The following is a 21,436-nucleotide window of genomic DNA, read 5'->3' on the forward strand; positions in this document are numbered from 1 at the left end:
GTGCTCCGCATCAAGAGAAGCCACCGCGATGAGAAGCCCGCGCACCGCAACGAAGAGTAGCCCCCACTTGCCACAACTAGAGAAAGCCCGCACACAGCAATGAAGACCCAACACAGCCAAAAACAAATAAATAAAATAAATAAATTTATTTTAAAAAAAAGTAATACATGCCTATTGTGGACAGCTAAGAATGCACAGAAAATTAAGATGAAAATAAAAATCCCCTCTAATCTTTCCCCCAGAGGCAACCACGTGAAATTTTCTCATGTTTTTCCTTCCAATCTGTTTTCTAACAACATTCATGGGATGGTCACACTTGATATGCGGGAGTGTGGCCTGGTTTGCCCTCACTTGGTGTCAACATGAGTATTTTTTCCTATGATTATAAGTTCTTCTATCTTTAATGGCTGCATATACCACTGAGGAAATACCCTGTGCTTTACTTACCTGATCCCCCACTGCTAGATACTTAGATTGTTTCTAGTTTGTCACTGTTGGAAACAACGATAAAGAGATAGCTTGTATACAAAATTTTGCCCCCATTCTGGACATTTCCTTTGATCCCCAAAAGTAGAGCTCCTAAGTTAGTGTCAACCACATTCATTTCCTTCACAGGAAACCCCCAACTATGCAAAGGTTTCCCTCTATGATATTGCCTTTTCAATTTCTTTGCTGCCTTGTTTCTGACCCCACAGTGGGAGAGCACTGTACAGGGAGTCAGGAGACCTGGGTTCTCCTTTGGTCTCTGAATAACTGTGAGTATGTCTCCTCCTCTTTGGCTTCAGTTTTCCTGTTCAGTGGGAGAGTTAGATTAAACTGTTTCTCATGATTCTTTTCCCCCCAGTACTGTGTCTCATCTATATGTGTAAGCCCTATCTAGCACACAGTAGGCACTTAATAAATGTTTAGGACCGGTTTCATGGAAGACAGTTTTTCCATGGACTGGCGGGGGGGATGGGGGTGGGGGGATGGTTCAGGCCAGCGATGGGGAGCCATGGGGAGTGGGGATGAAGCTTCACTCGCTCACCCACTGCTCACCTCCTGCTGTGCGCGGCCCGGTTCCTAACAGGCCGTGGGCTGGTACTGGTCCACGTGCCGGGGGTTGGGGACCCCTGGTGTACACAGTAAGGGCTCAGCAGATTATATGGGTGGAGCAGTGTAGGCTCCCAGCAGGGTAAGCCCCTCTCTACCCTTTCCAGGGACCGGGAAGGGGAGGGATCTTGGGGAACTCCTGGCTTCCAGCAGCAATCAGAGGCTTGGGAATCGGGACACTTGCTCCGAGTCACCACCATGGGGCAGCAGACAATGTAAAATGGAGTGGGAGTGCTGAAGCCAGCATCTAGTTCTAAGTCAGCTGTGGTCTACACTGTGTTGTACTACCTCATGCTCGGTGCAGGGATGTGACTAGGTCCCTGGCTGCAAGAATCCCCCAGACTGGTGGGAGGGACAGCCACATCAGCAGAGTCATTTGTAACATGAATAAATGCAACAATGGAGACATAATAATGATAATGTAATGAGGACAGCTAACTTTTCAGGGGCACCTTCTACATACTAGACCCCAGTTGAGTGCTTGCCAGGCCTGATCTCATTTGATCCCCACACAACCTTAAGAAGGGAGTACAAATACTGTGTCCATTTTAAAGATGAGAAAATGAAGGCACAGAGAGGCTAAGCGATTTGCCCATGGTCACACGGTTAATAAATAGCAGAGACAAAATTTGCAGCCAGGTCACTCTGGCTCCAATGCACCAAACAATACAGGTCATTATGGGGGATCCAAGGAGGGGTGGTATCCAATCCACCTGGATGGGGATGAGGGGCTTCCTGGAGATGACTTCTGAGTTGAGTGGTAAAGTATAAGCAGGAGTTGGCCAGATGAAAAGTGGCTGGGGTGAGGATGGCATTAGGGGCACAGGGAACAGGAATGAGAATGAGCATGACTATAAACAGTTCATGTGAGAGGCATGGAGGGGTCAGGAGGAGTCTGAAGACTATAATAGGGCCTGTAGGCCTTGTTGGAGACTTGGGATTTTATCTGAGGGTAATGGGGAGCCATGGAAGGATTTCGAATAGTGATATGACCATGTGTGTCCTCTAGAAAGATCCCTCTGGCCTCTGGGTGGAGGATGAGCCAGAGCATGGCCTAGAATGTCACTGGCAAGACCAGTAAATAGGCTACTGCAATAGTCCCAGCAAGTGATGATGGTGGCTCACTAGGCTGGTGGCAGTTGGGGTGGGGATGGACAAGCTTGAAAGAAGCACTCAGAAGTTAAGTGACCCCTGGATGGGATAAGGGTTAGGGTTAGGGTTAGCGTTAGGGTTAGGGTTGTTGGAATTTCCAGGAGTGGATTAACTCATCTAGGAAGAGTAAGAAAGTCAGAGGGCCTGGGGTGGAGCTCTGGGGGAACCCCACGTTTGAGGGGGTTGATGAAGAAAGTGCACTGTGATAGGCTAAATAATGGTCCCCCAAAGATATCCATGTCCCAATCCCTGGGACCTGTGAACATGTTACCTCACATGGCAAAAGGGAGTTTGCAGATGTGATTAGAGTTAAGAATTTTGAGATGAGGAGATTATCCTGGATTATCTGGGTGGACCCCACATAATCACAATGGTGCTTTTAAGAGGGAGGCAGAAAGATGAGAGAGAGAGACAGAGACTAAAGATGCTGTGATGCTAAGATGAAGGAAGAGGCCAGGAGGCAAAGAATCTGGGCACCCTCTAGAAGCTGAAAAAGGCAAGGAAACAGATTTTCCCCTAGAGCCTCCAGAAAGAACGCAGCTGTAGCCCAGGGAGGCTGACTTTGGACTTCCGACTTCCAGAACTGTAGGATGATAAATTTATGCTGTTTTTAACCACTGAGCTCTGAGTGTGGCACCCACTGGGGAAGCGTAGGAGGCATGGTTTGAGAGGTGGGAGGAAGCCAGGGGAACAGTGTCTCACTGGGAACTAGAAAGTAAGGTGCAAGAAGGAAGGTGAGACCGATGATCGGGGGTGAGGCTCAGGCCTCTGTGCTTGACAAGCTCCTGTGTGAATACTGGTCACTGTGCCTCCTGAAAGTTGAGGACATTTGGACAACCCAGACCAGGAATGCCAACAGAACTCCGCAGTGAGGGCAACGTTCTGTGGGCGTGCTGCCCAACATGGCCGCCACTCGTCACCTGTGCGACGTGGCTACTGCGGCTGAAGAACTGAGGTTTTAATTTCACTTAATTTTAGTTAATTTAAATGGATATAACCACACGTGGCTTGTAGCTCCATACCGGATAGGACCTGGCACTTTCCAGGCCTAGACCTCACTTGGCTGCAGGTCTGGAAAGAGGCAAAGAGGTTCTGACCTGCTTGGAATCCCCTCTGGAGTGGATGAAGGTGGACAAGGCCTTGCCTCCTGCTCAGAGCAGGCCCTGGAGGCCTCGGGCCTTGGCTGCTGTGGGGTCACACTCACCCCCCTTCTGCGACTCGATCTCCTTCTTGGCCTGCTCCAGGATGCTCTTGATGGCGTCATCCGAGCCGGTCTCTGGTGTGCGGATTCTCGGGGTGATACTGCCTGGGGGAGGAAAGGAGGCATCTGCTGTGGGGACCTGCATGTTGGGGATCAGTCCCTGGAGCTGGGCAGGGTGACAGCCTGGTGCCCTCCTCTGAGGGCCAGACCGTGAGTATGTGTGGCAGGACCATCACTTTGCTAGTCTGTGTGACAAACTGTGGACCTACAAGTGATTCTAGCTTGAAATAATAATAACAACAACAAAACCCACTGACGGCAGCCACCATCAAAGCTAACAGTTCTCAAGAACTTACTACATGCTTTATGCTCATTTAACCCCCGCCATGAGGCTGACAGATGGGGAAACTGAGGCACAGAGCAGCTAAAGTGGATTGCCTGAGGTCACTCAGTAGATGAATGCAGAGCTGGACACAAACTCAGGTGCTTGTGAGGTCAGAACTTGGGCCCTTCACACGGATTACCCTAAAAACTGAGTCTGGCAAGGTTGGCAGTCACTCAGGCTGTCGTACAGATGGGTAAACTGAGGCTTGGCGGTGCTCAGCGGGTATCTGCCAAGGCAGCCCCTGGGGCCCAGACTTCTCCCACGTTATCAGCCTGAACGGCATCACAGCGGCCAGAGGGGGAAACTGAGGCACAGAAAGGCAGAGTCACTTGCCCCGAGTCACACGGCTGTGAGGTGGCAGACCCAAGGCTCTGAACCCCGAGCTGTGCTCTCAGACCCCAGCCAGCCCCGTGCCCTGGGCTGGGTCATGGAGACCAGGTCTGAGCCTGTGCGTCACAGATGGGCCCTCGGCCGGCACTTACCTCTTTGCCGCACCTGGATGGTCCTCAGAGCCAGCACATTCTGCTCGTCCGACAGGAACTGCTTCATCTTGATGAAGGGCTCCTTGCCCTTCACCGTGAGCTTGCGCCAGGGCTTGGGCCGGGCCAGGATCTCGCTGACCGAGCCCTGGGACAGGCCCAACACGTAGTGGCCAAACACCCGCTGCCCGATGTTGTGTTTGAGCAACTGCTCCTTCACCTGGAATGCGATCTCCGCCGTGTCCAGCTGCTCCTCCTCTGCCCCGGCTCCCGCTGTGGCCACGCCGCCACCACTGCCCTCTGCTGGCTCAGGGCCCCCGGGCGGCTCAGGGCCAGGGGCTGGGGTGACAGGGGCTGTGGGCGGCTTGGCGCCATAGAAGGCCGGGGGGAACACCAGCAGGCCTCCCGCCTCCCCCTTGAAGGCAGCCGGGGGCATCATGTGCTTGGACAGCAGCGTGTCCCCTGCCAGTCTCTCCCCTGAAGCCAGGCTGGGGAAGGGGGACAGTGAGAAAGTCCGAGGGCCATCAGGGCCGAGGCCAGGGCCCAGCAAGGGCTGCCCTGGGCTGGGGGACAGGGGGTCTTCGGGCCCTGGTGGTGGTGGGAGCTGTGGAGGGGATGGGTAGGACTGCTCCGTGCCCAGAGATTCCTTGATGGCAACATCCTCTGAAGGGTCTTCCTCTAGAACACCAAGGCAGACAGACAGAGGAAGAGAGGAGAGGCAGAGAAAGACAGAGAGGTGGATAGTGATGGGGAGAGACAGAGACAGGGAGAGAAATCACAGAGAGACAGAGATAGGAAAACAGAAATAACAGGGGAGAGACAGAGACAGGCAGAGGTGGAGAGACAGAGACAGGCAGACAGAGACAGTGAAAGACAGAAAGCAACGAAGGACAAAGAGATAGAAAGAGGGAGACAGAGAAACACATACAAAGAGACAGAAATTTGGAGGGAGAGGAAGGGGGCACAGGGCAGGAGGGAGTGGGGACAAGTGCTATAGGCGTCTGGCAGCGCAAGGCGCCAACACTGGCTGTTTCTGCCACACACACTCCCTGCCCCCTTCTCTGATCCCCATCCTTCAAGGCTCGGGCCAAATGCTAGTTCTGGGGAGCCCCCCTCCCACCATCAAGCACATCAACTGAGCACTCGTTATGGGCCCAACACCTTGCCCTGGGAGGATTAACCCCCATCCCAGAGCAGGACAGCCCACTTCCTGGGTGCTCACCCTGCACCCCTTGTCTATGCGTTTGTATTTCCCATGCTGCTAACTTACTCCACCCGCACAGGGCCCATTACTGCCCCCACCTCACAGATGAGGAAATGGAGGCAGCACACAGAAAGTGTCGGCTGGGGCCACATGGCTGAAAGGTCATGAAGCCACTGTGTGAGGAGAAGGGGCGATGTAGGGGAGACAGGCGTGTCTGCAGGCCGTGCCCAGGGGTCTGCTGTAGGGGGTGCAGTGTGAATGCCCTCCTTGTCCCGTGACCTCTTCTACTGCTCTCGAAGGCTAGGGCATGAGCAAGCCCTTCGGGGGACCTCAGGAGGGCCTGAGTGAGCTGTGTGTCCCTGAGTGTGGGCGTGGATGTGGGTGGCACCCTGTGGGACAGCTGCCTGCTGGCTTAGCTGTGGATGGCGCCCAGCTCAGCCCCTGGCACCCAGGAGGCGCTCTATCAACATGCCCGCCTTTTATCCATCATCCTCCGGCCCATGTGGAAGGCAGTGGTCTGAGGGCATGGAGGAGGCCAGAGACCCGCGGGCAGCTCCCACCCCAGCCCCTCAGTCCCAAGAGCACCCCTCCTCCCCTACCAGGGCTGGCCAAAAGACCAGGCTTTTCTAGAAGGAATTTCTGCGCAGGGAAGAATGCCTCCTTTGCCATGAGCAGGGAGTCTTCGGGCTTTGCCATGCCCTGAGGAGACAAGAAGCAGGGCTGAGAGGGCATGGCTGGTACAAGGCTCTCAGGGGCAGCCTGCCCTGTGGGGAAAGTGGCGGGGACACTCACCTGGGGGAGGCTGCAGGTGTTGGAGGCCAGCTTCATGGCTTTGAGGATGCTGCCAGAGAAAGTGGAGAGAGTGTGAGGCCAGCCAGTTCCCCAGGCCGGGGGAGAGGCACTACGACCTGCTATCTTCCCTGATTGACAGCAAGAACCCCAGCCCCCAGGACCCCATGTAACACGGGACTCAATGGACAACAGGCCTTAAATAGTGGGCTTGTGAACTGGTCTGCTGTCACCTGGAGGAGTGTGGCTTGAGCTCATCTGATTAAGGCATTATCCCCCTGCCCAGTTACAGCACCAGCAAGGCTATGTTTTCCCACAGGCAGCTCTTGATGACAAAGGTCCGGGCATGACACCCAAGGTGCCAGTGGAGAGTTGACAAGGGTAACACAAAGCGGGGTCTGGTGGGAGGGAGGAAGATGGTGAACTTTGCCGAGGGCCCCTTGCTATCTTCCCAGGCAGCCGCGCCCCACACAGTACCTCAGCTCTGTTTTAATTTCTTCATAGTCAGACTGTGCCTGAAGCTTCTCTTCCAGCTTCTAGAAGAACAAAGATGGTGAGGCTGGTCCACGTCCTTCTGCCTGGGGACTCCCCGCCCATCTCGCATCTGCCCACCTCCTCCCCAAGACCTACTTCGATGGCCTCCGACTTGGCCATGAGCTGCCGCTCTAGGTCTGCAATCTGGTTGGCGGAGGCCTCCTCCAGCTCCTGCAGAGAGTTCTGGAGGTGCCGCACATCCTTCAGCAGCCGCAGGATCTCCCGATCCTTGGAGGCCAGGGCAGCCTCAAGCCGAGGGCCCGAGCACAGAGCGAAGTTCACCTTATCCTGGGCACAAACAGGGGCTTGGAGGGGCCGGGAGGTGTGGGGCAGGGGGCTGCAGGGCTGCTGTGCTCCCTGGGGTGACTCAGCCCCTCTTACAGGCCTGTGGCTTTCCCCTTACCACTTCTAAGCCTTTGCTCAGGCTGGTCCCACCTGCCTGGATGTCTTTCCCTCTCTTCTTGAAAAGAAATAAGGAGGGAGAAAGAGTGGTCAGAGAAAGTATTTTGGAGGAAGGTATGTCTAAACTGTGATGAAGTTCAAGAACAAGTTAGTGATTTGGAAAGTTGCTTGGCAGCCTCTGCTAAAGGTGAAAATTCGGTGCCCTAAGTCCTGGTGGAATATATGCAGGAGAAATGTGGGCACTTGTGCACCAAGACACAGGATGTGAACGTTCACAGCAGCCCTCTCTGTAATAGCTCCAAACCTGAAACCCCCCAGAGGCCTACCCACCAGAAAGTGGACAGATTGTGAAATACTCACACAACAGAATACTAGACAGCAACAAAAACGAATAATCTACATTTACTTGCAACACAGTATGATGACTCTGCCAGATATATCATAGAGCCAAAGAAGCCAGACACCAAAGTGTACGCGTGATTCTATTAAGATCAGATATCAAAACAGGCAAAACCCATCTGTGCTGTTAGAAGTCAGGGGGAGTGGCACCTGGATGGGGTCATGAGGGAGGCTTCTGGGTGCTAGAATGTTTTATTGTTTTTTTTAAAATATTTATTTATTTATTCATTCATTCATTTATTTATGGCTGCGTTGGGTCTTCATTGCTGCACGCGGGCTTTCTGTAGTTGCGGTGAGTGGGGGCTACTCTGTTGCGGTGCGCGGGCTTCTCATTGTGGTGGCTTCTCTTGTGGAGCACAGGCTCTAGGTGCACAGGCTTCAGTAGTTGTGGCACACGGGCTCAGTAGTTGTGGCTCAAGGGCTCTAGAGCACAGGCTCAGTAGTTGTGGCGCACAGGCTTAGTTGCTCTGCGGCATGTGGGATCTTCCCGGACCAGGGCTTGAACCCGTGTTCCCTGCATTGGCAGGCGGATTCTTAACCACTGTGCCACGAGGGAAGTCCCTAGAATGTTTTATTGTTGATCTGGATGCTGGTTATGGGCTGTGTTCACTTTGAAAAATTCCAAATGTTGTACACTTATGACATGCACGTTTTCCCTTGTGGATGTTATACTTCAATAACACATTTATTAAAAAGGAACAAAAAGAGCCCGCATGCCTCCAACTACAGAGCCCACGCTCTCTGGAGCCCGCGTGCCACAACTAGAGAGAACGAAGAGCCCGCACACCACAATGAAAGATCCCACATGCCGCAACTAAGACCTGACACAGCCAAAACCAAAATAAATAAATATTTTTTAAAAAAAGAAAAAAAGGAACAAAAAAGAACTAGTCAGTTGGGTGAGGAAGTGGTAGTTATAGGATGTTCCTGGCTGAGAGAACAGCAAAGGTTTGGGTTTCTAAATCGGGCCCAGGTCCCACTCCCGGCAGCAACAGACCCACAGGATTAGACCTGAGACCTTGCAGCCATGAGACACGTTAGGGTGATTCCTTCCTCATCCTAATTTGCCACCATCCCCAAGCCCCACAGCTTCTCCGGGTTTTAGGAAATGGCCCCTTTGTCCTGGTTGAAGATGAAGAGGTTTCTCTTTGAGGGGACGTGAAGTCAGGCTGCCCTTGAGCTCAGTTACAAATGAATCTCAGCAGCATTACGAAGAAAAAACAACAAAGAACAACTGACCACTACCAACCCCAGTTATTCTTCTATGGAGCTAAATGCCAATTAAAACAGGAAGCGGATGCCATTAACACATTAAATTAATTAGCATCGAGCGCCACTGTTGTGCTCAGAAAAGCTCACCCCCCGGCCCAACCCAGCAAAGTTCCTCATGGCTGATTAGCACAGGCATTTGCTGGCTTCCATGGGGGTTAATTAAGAACCACTGGCAAATTCTCTCTGAGGCATCCTCATGAGCGCTCTCGCTCTCAGTCTTTCTTGTGTTCATTCTCTATGTCGTGCAGACATCAGGCACGTTGATACATACACACTGCCTCCTGGGACACGGGCACAGGTGCACACACCTATGGACACACACTGACACATGTACCTGTGGGGATACTCATGCTGAGAAGCACACGCACGGAAATGCATAGGCACCAAGGAGACGTGTCACCATCACACACACAGACGTGTATGTGCTCAGAGGCCACATGCTCACGTGGGCAAAAACACCCTGGACATACCCCAAACACACTAGTAATAGTAACACTGCATTAAATATTTACTGAGCATAGACTATAAACCAAGCACCATGTAATCCTCTCAATAACCCTATAAGGCAGGTCCTATTTATACAGATGAGGAAACTGAGGCACAGTTAGGTTAAGGATACAGTTATTTGCCCAAAGGTCACAAACAGACACACATACACAGTAAAACACGTTCAGAGAGACTCATTCCAATATTTAAACAGAAAGACAGATACAGACACAGGTCTATGTATCAGGGTGTCAGGTGAAATGAAAATTATGCCAGCCACTTCAGGTTCATGAATGGAGGCTGCAAATCACCCTGGAGCAGACCTGTTATTATGTAAGCAATCATGAATTTCATTCCTTGATATCTGGAAAGAAATCTGGAAAGAAGGTGGACCAATTTACATAAGGAAGCCAGGCTTTCTGGGAGAGGAACAATGAAGACTCTTATTACATGACAGAAGGGTAGGTTGGGGTGGGCCTGATTAAAATCCCTCGGCAGGGGCTTCCCTGGTGGCACAGTGGTTGAGAGTCCGCCTGCCGATGCAGGGGACACGGGTTCGTGCCCCGGTTTGGGAGGATCCCACATGCCGCGGAGCGGCTGGGCCCGTGAGCCATGGCCGCTGAGCCTGCACGTCTGGAGCCTGTGCTCCGCAACGGAAGAGGCCACAACAGTGAGAGGCCCGCATACCGCAAAAAAAAAAAAAAAAATCCCTTGGCAGGAAATGTCCCCAGGACCCAAAGGGGCACCAACCTGGAGGAATGAGAAAGATGTACTGACTAACTGGCTTAACACAGGAACCTCAGGGTTGATGACTAAAGATTGGTTCTTTGTAACATGTGGCTGGTTGGGAAACCTCATTAGAATCACCCTGATACATTTTAGGAACCCTTGGCTGATATGAGTGTCAACCTCAGCTCTTGGTAAGCAGCTCCACTGCTGTCTGGAGGGACTGAGAACCAGTGGGGCATCCCTGTAGCGGTCCCCGCACATCTTCCAAGCAGTGTGAGACCAGTGGTCAACAGCAACACCTGGTGGCAGCCACCAAAACTGCACGGCTGCTCTCTTGATCAAACTCACCCTCCTACCCACTCCTGCTGGGCATCTGGCAACTAAAATGATCCTCTTTGGCCTGACTAAATTCCAAAGTATATGGAATCAAGGTATGTGGACGCTTGAGCTTGAAAAGTTAAAAGAGCTGTGCTGTTTTTGACCCTCAGCTGGTGAAGCAAGTCACAGTGATTATGTTTAACTACACACTGACCTTGACAATTAAAATGCTATGCCCACAGTATGCACACAGAGACCCACACCCATTCATGTGCACAATTTCACACAAATGCGCAGGGTCCACCCACATATTCAAACCCACAAACCTGGCCTTTCCCAACCTTTCCCCGTGGCTCCTCCACCATCCTTACCCCACTGGGTCCCTGAGGAGAGCAGCAGGCCAGGCGGATGGAGCTGTTGACGGAGGCAAGTTGTTCCCGAAGACTTTCCACCTCCCGCTGGGCAGCCTCGGCTCGCTGGGAAGGAAAATGGGGCAAGTGTGGTTAAGAGGTGAGCGGGGCCACACTGGATCCCACCCTGGCCCTCCACTGCTTCCCTGCACCGTCTCAGGCAGCAGCTGGGAAGGCAGGTCTGAGGGCCTGGGGTCCTCCTTTCTGGGTCCTGGACCCTTGAGTTGGCTCTTGGTTTCCCTGGTGTGTATCCAAGAGGAGCTAGAACATTCCCTCTTCACTAGGGCAGGAAGGGAGATGCTGTCTTGATGGAACTGGCAATTTTTCACACGTTCCCAGGCCACTTCTGTCTGCCAAGTAAACTTCAGGCCTGGCTAGTCAAAAGGCCAGAGTTTGTCCCCAGCTCCTGTGCCATATGGTGTCTGCAGAGGTGGCTCACAAGCTGTTGCAGGCCCCTGGGCAAGTTACTTCCCCTCTCTGAGTCTTAGTTTTCCTTTTGTGAAATGGGGGCAATGAAACTGTAGAGGAGTGTTGAAATACATCTAAAATCAGAATGCCACAGTTTACTAAACTGAATCTTAACTCTTCAAAAATTTCTAAGAAAAAGCTTGGAAGGAAGCATCCAAATGTTAACAATGTAGACTTGTGGCCTGGAGAGAAATCTGTACTTTGTCTCTCTTTCTGGTTGTATGACCTTGGGCAAGAAACTTCATATCCTTGGCCTCAGTTTCCCTGTCTGTAAAATGGGCGTCATAAGAGCAACTATCTCATAGGGTTGTTCTGCAAGTAAGTAATTTGGTAAAATACAACTCATTAGGTATCTCATCTTGATGCCTGCCACATACAAATGTGTCAATAACTGGTTTACTTTATTAACAACAACAGGGTGTATGGGATCTTGAACTATGGAAAATTAAAAGAGTTGCAGTTGTGTCTTGACCTCCAGCTGGTGATGCAGGTCATAGCAATTAAGTTTAACTTACACACTGACCTTAGCAATCAGGATGCTGTGCCCACTATACGCGCACAGAGATCCACACACTTCTGCGCGCACATTTCATTGATTTACGTTTTAACTGATTTGTTTATTAGTATCCTGCCTTGTTCCAGGAATGGTTTGAGTTAGGAGTCAGTTTTGTTTTGGGAAAGGTTTTGGGCATGTGGGGTTGTAGAGAAAACATTTTTATGTTTCCACAAAGGGCATACTGAGCAAATGTGACTGAAACTTGGGATCTGGGCTAAAAGACAAGCCTTGGAGTTAATACATGACTGATTAGCTAGTGATAACTCCAGAAAGATTCACCTCCTGGGAGATGTCTGTTGACATTTCAAGGGGGGATGAGACCCAGACCGTGGAGACACCCCCTGGGTTGTAAAGCTGGGTTTAAAGCTACTAGTCTTATCTTCCCCTGGAGAGAAGTATTTATATTCCAAATGCAAGAAACCCAGGATCCTTGCCCTTCTGTTCATCATGATACTTGGGAGTAGATTTCTCTCCCTTTCTCAGAAGGTCCCTCTACTATACTATACAACCACCCAGATTCATATTTGGGTGGTTCCTTGCCTACAGCACAAACTCTGGTGCATGTAGGAGGATATCTGGTTCTCGTCTTGTCACCCCAGGGGAAGAACTGGGGCAAACTGGCATGGTTTTTACTATACAAGTAATAATGATCTGCTCTGCTCCAGAATCCTCTTGTTCACATTTAGGATAGTATTAATAAATACAGATATTAAAGACTAATATGATGACATTTACTTTTTTCTCAGTACTCTACAATGAGCAGGTTTTAGTTTTATACTCAGGAAAAAATAAACAGTATTAAAAATGCTTCCTATTCAAACTACTCTAAGAACGCTCTTCTTAAGCCCACTTGATTGGCAGAGATCCAAAAGTTTGACGACACACAGTGCTGGCGAGGCTATTGGGAAACGGGCCCTCTCAGACCTTGCTGGAGGGAGTGTGTACTGGCACAACCCCATGGAAGGCAGTTTGGTCACATTTGCCAAATTATAGATGCACAGCTCTTTCACCCAACGGTTCCACTTCTAGGAATTTGCCCTATACAGTGGCTTGGGTATGTATGAAATGATATCTGTACAAGGGTATTCACTGCAGTATGGAGGATGATGGTAAAATACTGGAAATACCATAAACGTTCATCAATAGGGTATGAGTTAGACCAGAGATTGGCAAACTGCAACCTGCTGCCTGTTTATGTAAATAAAGTTTTACTGGAACACAGCCATGCCCATTCGTTTCCATATTGTCTATGCTTCACTCTACCACTGCAAAGCTGAATAGTTGTGACAGTGACTTGCAAGGCCGAAAATATTTACTCTCTGGTCCTTTATAGAAAGTTTGCCTTCCCCTGGGTTAGACGATGGTGCGTCCATGTAGTGCAACACGACGCAGCTGTGAAGCAGAAGGAACTGCTTTATATACAGATACGGAACAAGCTCTAAGACACATACACGGAAAAAGTAAGGTTCAGGAGGGTGTACGTAGTATTAATAATTATTATTTTTTTAAAGTTGCTAATTATTCTCTTAAGGATATGCATACCAAGGTTGTGATGACTTCTTTCTTTTATTTATTTATTTTTGGTCACACGGCATGTGGGATCTTAGTTCCCCAACCAGGGATTGAACCTGGGCCCTCTGCATTGGAAGCATGGAGTCTTAACCACTGGACTGCCAGGGAAGTCCCTCATTTTTGTTTTAGAAAGGGGTAAAAGTAGATATTCATGGGCTTGTGAAGGGATCTCTGGGAGGAGACCCCAGACACTGTAACAGAGGTTGCTAGGGAGAGGGGAACTGGGGGCAAGTTCAGGGAGGGGAGATGGAGTTTCCTGGCTATGCCCTAATGTGCCTTTTTCAGTTTTGAACTAAGTAAATGGATTACCTATTCAAAAAATTAACCTAAAACACGTTATTTTTTCCAACCTTCCTCTGCAGGAGGGAGCACCCTGTCCTTAGGCTGGCACAGCCAGGCATCCGGGCCTTTGCCTCTGCTGTGCCCTCTGCCTGGAATGCCATTCCTCAAGAGAACAGCGCCTGGGCTTTAGAACCCAGCTGCAAAGTGTCCTCCTAGGAAGCCTCCCTCAACCACCCCCAGGGAAATGACCACTTGCCCTGTCACACTGCTGACCCCTCCTGGCCATGCCCCTGGCTGCTGGTGTTGCAGGGGACCGGGGAGAGATACAGTAGGCCCGCAGGACTCCAGACCAGACCCTTATGGCCACATCTTACCTCCTTTCAAAGTCCTGCCCAACTTTGTCCTGCAGATGGCAACACATCTGAAGCCAGAGGAAGGCAGGACGCGGGAACCCCATTTATAAATGTGAAAACTGAGACTCGGAGAGGCTGAAGGACTTACAAGGACCCGGGCTGGGACTAGGATATGGGGCCCCCAGGGAAGGTTAGGGCCCACACAGTGCCTGCCTGGTGATCGAGTGAGGAGGTTGGTGGAGACCCCAGGTGGGGATGGAGGGAGAGAAGCAGCCCCGGGCTTGTCCCTCGTCACCGCCCTCGGCTCTATGGAACATAGCTCCTCACTCAGTCTGGTTGAGAGAGACCCATGTCCCAGCTTAGCCTGGGGATGGGCCTGGGATCTCTGGTCACTGCTCTGCCTTCCTCCCACGGGGAAGGGCACTCGTCATGCTCTGCAGGCTGCTTCCTGGCCTTTACCAGGGCCGTCCCGTGCCTGGAATCCATCCCTCTACAGTCTCAAGTTAACTTGTCAGGTCTCAGCTCCACGACCCTTCCTGTGGGATGTCTTCCCTGACCCCTGAGTCTGGGTCTGGTGCCCCTTCCCCAACCATTGCTGCCTGCATCACCCTATTTCTGAGTGTTCTGTCTGTACCCCACCCTCCTTCCTCTGGGAACTCAGGGGCTGGGTCCCAGACAGCTCCCAGCCCCAGCACTCAGCATGGCATGTAGTTCAATTAATACTGATTGAGCTCAGCTCCCTCCTCTCCGCCTGGCCCGAGACCCCCGCCCCGGGGAGAATGAGCCCCCAGCACACGTCTCCTCACCTGATTAGCTTTCTCCAGGTTGGTCATGATCAGGCCGACTTCATCTGCCCTGAGACAGAAAGACGAGGCCCTGAGGAAGGGATTCTGGCAGCCACCAGTGCCCCCGCCATTCCTGAAACCCCCCAGCCCCTGCCAACCCAAGGGTGTTGCAATGGAGGCCTCGAGAAGGCTGCCTTCCATCCTTCCTACTGGAGAGAAACCAAGCTGGGGGGGCGGGGAAAGAATCCAGGCTGGGGGGAAATGAAAATGGGGCCTTAGCACTGGACCCCTTCCAGGCAGCCTGGCCTCCCATCTCCCCCAGGGGTCCACTCTCTGAAGGTGCCACAGAGCTACACCTTCCAGCCTTTGCCTCTGCTATGCCTTCCACCTAGATGCCTTCCTCAAGAGAACAGGGCCTGAGCTTTAAACCCAGCTGCAGAGTGTTCTCCTAGGAGGCCTCCCTCAACTACCCTCATTTATTTTGCTGCCTCACCACCCCCTTAGGTTGACAGCGCCTAAAGGATCGGGACAGGCCTCATCCACCTCGGCTGCCCCTTTGCCTAGCAAGGGGTGGGGCCACAAGGGGCCTGCAGGGAGCATTTGGTGACTGAACGCCACACATGTGCTACACGCATGTTCCAGTTCAAGGCCTTCTTTGCATAAGCTGTTCCCACTGCCCAGAGCACCTTTCCAAGCATTCTTCATGTGGCCATCTCCTTCCCATCTTTGAGATCTCATTCTGAAGGTCATCTCCTCAGGGAAGTCCTCCCTGACTACCTGGATAATAGGACACACCCCTCCATGTTATTCTCTCTTGCTGCTCCTGTTTTTTCCCTTCATGGCATTTACCATGTGGCCACAACAGTGTCAGGCATACAGTAAGTGCTCAACAGTGTCTGTGAATGAAAGACTTTATTCCTGTACATCAGCTAGTGTCTGTCTCCTCTCCTTGACTGAGGACAGGCCCATGTTCTGGTGTTTCCTCCAGGGACCCAGCATAGCACTGGGTAAACGGTAGGTGCTAAATAAGTGTTTGTGGATTAAGTTATATCTTAAAGCCTGAAGAAATGTTGAGTCCAGAGTAATTTAAGTTAATGACACTTGGCCCTAAGGGTTGGACTGTGAAGCTGGGGAGTGGGGACAGCCCCTGGAGGCTGGGGCAAGGCAGAGGCCCATGACTAGCAGAGTCCGCTTAGCTGGAAACCCAGAATGTCCTTTATAGCTTGTGCTACATGGATGGCACCACAAATAAATGCTGAACAGCTGTGAGACTATGCGAGTGTGGAGCAGAGAGTACTTAATTAAATGGGTGTCTCAGGTAGAATCCGAGGGAGAATATCAGAAAGAGGAGGCATGTCTAGAGTGTGAGAGGCAGGAGGCGTGTCTGGGAGGGTCAGAGGGACGATGCATGTCTGGGAGGGTCTGAGGGAGGAGGCGTGTCTGGGAAGGTCAGAGGTAGGAGGCCTGTCTGTGAAGGTCAGAGGGAGGAGGCGTGTCTGGGAGTGTCAGAGGAAGGAGGCGTGTCTGGGAGGGTCAGAGGGAGGAGGCGTGTCTGGGAAGGTCAGAGGCAGGAGGCGTGTGTGTGTGTGTGTGTGTGTGTGTGTGTGTGTGTGTGTGTGTCTGTGTGTGTGTGGCGGGGGGGGGTGTCACAGGGAGGAGGCGTGGCTGGGAGGGTCAGAGGGAGGAGGTGTGTCTGGGAAGGTCAGAGGGAGGAGGCGTGTCTGGGAGGGTCAGAGGGAGGAGGCGTGGCTGGGAGGGTCAGAGGGAGAAGGCGCGTCTGGGAAGGTCAGAGGGATGAGGTGTGTCTGGGAGGGTCAGAGGGAGGAGGCGTGTCTCGGAAGGTCAGAGATAGAAGGCGTGTCTGGGAAGGTCAGAGGGATGAGGCGTGTCTCGGAAGGTCAAAGGGAGGAGGCGTGTCTGGGAAGGTCAGAGGGAGGAGGCGTGTCTGTGAAGGTCAGAGAGAGGAGGCGTGTCTGGGAAGGTCAGAGGGAGGCAGCATGTCTGTGAGGGTCAGAGGGAGGAGGCGTGTCTGTGAAGGTCAGAGGGAGGAGGCATGTCTGGGAGGGTCACAGGGAGGAGGCGTGTCTGGGAGGGTCAGAGGCAGGAGGCATGTCTGGGAGGGTCAGAGGGAGGAGGCGTGTCTGTGAAGGTCAGAGGGAGGAGGCATGTCTGGGAGGGTCAGAGGGAGGAGGCGTGTCTGGGAGGGTCAGAGGCAGGAGGCACACCTCAGCATGGCATTCACTTACTTGGATGCCGCCTCCTCATCGTATTTCCGCCGCAGCTCCAGCAGCTCTGTCTGCGTGGCCTTCAACGCTGGGAAAAATTAAAGTGCCGGAGTAAGGCCCTCCACCCCCAGGGAAGTGGAACCTGCTCCCCTTCTCTGGGGCCCGGAAGGCAGAATGAAGCTTGGAGTAGTGAGGAAAGATTTTTCTCTCAGAACTGGTGACAAGCAGCGAGTTTCCTGCCCCTAGAAGGGCTTCTAGCTGGAGGGAGGGCTGTGGCATAGCCAGGGTGGGGAGGGCAGATGACATGATTCTCTATGAGTCTATGAAGCTCAGGGGACCCAGGTAAGTGGAGGGGGCAGTCTGTCCTGGGACCTGGCGTATGAGCCCCCTAACACCTTTAAGGTCACTCCAGGACCTGGGTGGGGTCGTCCGTGCATGAGCTCACCCACCCTGAGGCCCAGCCCTGGAAGTGAGGGGACGGGAGGGGCAACGAAGTCAACAGATACATGTATATTACAACAAATGAGGGATTTCTCATAAAGTTCCAGATTTCTGATTTCTCTAGCAAAATGGAAGGGACTGGCTATACTGGGCAGTGCCTGGCTGGGGCTCAGCAGTGGCCACCTCTTTAGATCAGCCTGGGTTCTCCAGTTTGACCCACACCTCACCCTTCCCTATTGCATATCCTAATCCAGCCAGCTTGGCTGCATGCCCGGCCCCTGTAGGCACTGCATTTGCCACCCCGGATTGAATTCTATCTCAAACCCTCTCTCCACAGTAGTACGACCCCCGGGACTGGGGCTCTGATCCCTCCTGGGTAATGTAGGTCTTTCCTCTCCCTTCCCAAACTCCTTTCTTGCCGTCCTGATTCTAGAACCCCTGACCCTGTGTTCAGTGTCGCTGCCCCCTCCCACTCCCCCTGGGCCTCCTGGTCTGACTGGCTGGGGCGCTGCACGAGGGCAGGGGACATGTGCCAGATACACACCTGAATGTAGGACCTTGATCTTCTCCTCGGCTTCCCCCAGTCTGGCTGCCAAAGTGAAGGCCTGTACTTCCTGAAGGCCCCTGTGAAAAGACCTGGTGTGTGGACCGGCCCATCCTGGCTTCCTGTCCCCACTCCCACTCCCTGTACAATCTGCACCTCCGTCTTTTTAATGAGTCCTTAAACATGACAGTCAGGCACTTGGCTGCCCTGCGGTTTTGCTGACTGTGTGGCCTCCATTAGAGCTGGTGCCCAGTTAAGGTTCTGTAGCAGCCAGTGACCTTGCCTCTCTGGGCCTCAATTTCCTCATGTATAAAATGGGTTTCTGATGGAGTCTGCCTCAGAGAGTGTTGTGAAGCACGTTCAACGTGGTGCCCAGCACCCAGAGTTCCCTCAGTATCACTGGTAACTATTATTGTCCCCTTGAGAGGCACTTTTTTTCCCTTTTCTGTGGCAGGAGTTTGGGAAGCCCCCCCAGCCCACTGTGGTCTAACTTGGGTGTGATGCAAGCATCCCAGCGGAGAAGGAGGACCCCTAGCTATGCTGGGGGAGGGTTTATGCAAAGCCTGAGCCTTACCTTGGCTGGCTCAGTGACTCTAGGGAAGGAGCCCTGTTTACCTTGATCTTATCCTGCCCCCTCCCCCTCGCTCACTCCATTCCAGCCACACTCCCCTCACACATCAGGCACGTTCCTACCTCAGGGCCTTTGCACTGATTGTTCCCTCTGTCCCTATATACCTGCAAGGCTCCCTCACCTCCTTACGGCTTTGCTCACCTTCTCAGTGAGGCCTCCTCCAACACTCTATTTAAAACTTCAGCCCCCGGGGACTTCCCTGGTGGCGCAGTGGTTAAGAATCCTCCTGCCAATGCAGGGTACATGGGTTCGAGCCCTGGTCCGGGAAGATCCCGCATGCTGCGGAGCAACTAAGCCTGTGCGCCACAACTGCTGAGGCTGTGTGCCACAACTACTGAAGCCTGCACGCCTAGAGCCCGTGTTCCGCAACAAGAGAAGCCCCCGCACCGCAACAAAGAGTAGCCCCTGCTCTCCGCAACTAGAGAAAGCCTGCGCGCAGCAACAAAGACCCAACGCAGCCAAAAACAAATAAAATAAATAAATTAAAAAACCAAAAAACTTCAGCCCCCATCTTATCCTCTTCCTCTTCTGCTTTATCTGTCGTCACAATGCTTATCATGTAGCACACCACTTATTTATCGTTTTTGTTTGTGTTTTCCTCACTAGAAAGTAAACTCCAGGAGGGCAGAGAGTTTTGTCCATTTTGTTCACCGCTGTTGCCTAGAACAGTGGCTGGCACACAGTAGGTGGCTGCATAAATATGTGGAATGAAAAAATAAGTGAATGACAGAAAGGATAAATGTAACAATCATCATAAAATTGTCCTAGAAAGGCCCTAAGAATGCATATTTTATCACCACTGCACCAATCGTAAAGGCAAACATTTACTGACATGTGCTTCTCCCTGTGAGCACTGAGCTAAGCATGTACAGGTGTCATTTCATTTCATTCTTATGGCAGACTAGGAGTTGACACTGCCTGTGACAGTCGGTGTTAATACGTCCATTTGGCTGGGCTATAGTACCCAGTTATTCAGTCATACACGAATACATGTACGGCTGTGAAGGCATTCTGTAGATGGGGTTAACATCTACAATCAGTTGATGTTAACTAAAGGAAAATATTCGCAATAACACAGGTGGGCTTCATTCAGTCAGTTGAAGGTCTTAAGAACAAAACTGAGGAAGAAGAAATTCTGCCTCAAGATGGCAGCACTTACGCCCACCTGACAGTTTCCAGCCTGCTGGCCGGCTCGACCAATTCAGACTGGCCAGCCTCAATCGTGTGAGTTAAGTTTTTGAAATACAACTCTTTTTTTTTTTTAATATTTATTTATTTGGCTATGTTGGGTCTTTGCTGCGGCACGTGGGCTCTTAGTTGCGGCATGTGGGATCTAGTTTCCTGACCAGAGATTGAACCCAGGTTTCCTGCATTGGGAACGTGGAATCTTAACCACTGGACCACCAGGGAAGTCCCAAAATACAACTCTTAATTAAAAAAAAAATTCTACTGGTTGTTCCTCTGGGGGACCCTGGCTAATATACCACCATTAGCCCCATTTTCTAGATGGGGAAACAGGCTCAGTGAGGTGATGTGACCTGCCCAGGGCTGGCCACTGAGCTGCTGACGTGTGGCTTGAACCCAGACCTGCAACCCCATCTCCAACCTGCATCTGGATTCCCAAAGGGTCCTGGGCAGGGGTGACTTTCCAGGTCCCCCCTCCCAGACAGGTGGAGCAGCGGGAGCCTGCCTGTCCTTCCCCCACTCACTTTTGTTTCTCTGCCTCATTTCTCTGCAGCAAAGTTTCTGTCAGGAGGGCTTTGCTGGGAATGCCTGGGAGGCGGCTCCCCTCAGTCAGCGTGGGCGCAGCCGGCGACGTCCCCTCTCTCTGTTCTGGAGGGAGAAAAAGAGGGAAAACCGCCCATTGCTGACAGTGGCGTGACAGCCAGAGCTGCTTTCTGCAAACCAGATCGATCAACAGTGCTGGGAGAAGAATCAATTTCCCAAACTCAGCGTTGGAGAGAGCGCAGCTGTCAGGACCTGCTGTCACTGCGATCAGCTGGGTTGAGCCTTGGCGAGTGCCTGCACAAGAAAGTCAAACTCCATCGTGCCGGCCTCAGACAGCACACCCAGAGGCTTCCTTTGCCCTCTCAGACCTGTTCCTGCCTCCTTGGCCTTCTGTATGATTAAGAAAAATCATGGTAAAATATACATAACATAAAATTCACCATTTTAACCATTTTAAGGTGCACAATTTAGTGATACGTAGTATAGTCAAAATACTGTGCAACCATTATCAGTAATTCCAGAACACTGGCATCACCCCAAAAGGAAACCTGTCCCCATTAAGCAGTCAGTCCCCACTCCCTTCCCTAGCCCCCGGCAACCCCTGTTCCGCTTCCTGTCGCTACGGATTTGTGTGCTTTGGACGCCTCAGCGCTGGAATCATGACGCCTATCCTTCTGTGGCTTCATTCTTTCACTTAGCATGTTTCTGAGGCTCATCAAGGTTGGACCATGTGTCAGTACTTCATTCTTCTTTATGGCCGAATAATATTCCATTTCGTGGTTATGCCATGTTTTGTTTTTTCCCTTTCATCCATTAATGGACATTTGGATTATTCCCACGATTTGGCTACTGCGAACAGTGCTGCTATAAACATTTGTGTACAAGTTTTGTTTGAGCACCTGTTTCCAATTCTTTAGGGTATGTCCCTAGGAATGGAATGGTTGGGTCACAGGGTAACTCCAGATTTAACTTACTGAGGAGCCACCACACTGTTTTCCC

The 21,436-nt window shown here is 51.8% G+C and overlaps 1 protein-coding gene across 11 annotated transcripts in view; it reads right to left on the bottom strand.

Annotated features, from left to right (window-relative positions):
* Positions 1–21,436, bottom strand: part of CUX2 (cut like homeobox 2) — a 264,555-nt gene that overhangs the window by 19,503 nt on the left and 223,616 nt on the right. For 10 of the 11 annotated variants that reach the window (XM_049698419.1, XM_049698416.1, XM_049698417.1 and 7 more), the window contains 11 exons: positions 20,419–20,542; positions 18,079–18,158; positions 17,115–17,181; positions 14,890–14,938; positions 10,814–10,918; positions 6,933–7,124; positions 6,780–6,838; positions 6,306–6,354; positions 6,113–6,233; positions 4,313–4,987; positions 3,449–3,550 (listed from right to left, as the gene is read on the bottom strand). In XM_049698419.1, coding sequence (XP_049554376.1) covers positions 3,449–3,550; positions 4,313–4,987; positions 6,113–6,233; positions 6,306–6,354; positions 6,780–6,838; positions 6,933–7,124; positions 10,814–10,918; positions 14,890–14,938; positions 17,115–17,181; positions 18,079–18,158; positions 20,419–20,542 — 1,623 coding nt within the window. The remainder of the gene's footprint in view (positions 1–3,448; positions 3,551–4,312; positions 4,988–6,112; positions 6,234–6,305; positions 6,355–6,779; positions 6,839–6,932; positions 7,125–10,813; positions 10,919–14,889; positions 14,939–17,114; positions 17,182–18,078; positions 18,159–20,418; positions 20,543–21,436) is intronic. The other variant, XM_049698412.1, reaches the window with a different exon arrangement.

The sequence above is a fragment of the Orcinus orca genome, chromosome 15, assembly GCF_937001465.1.
Source record: "Orcinus orca chromosome 15, mOrcOrc1.1, whole genome shotgun sequence".
Taxonomy (NCBI): domain Eukaryota; kingdom Metazoa; phylum Chordata; class Mammalia; order Artiodactyla; family Delphinidae; genus Orcinus; species Orcinus orca.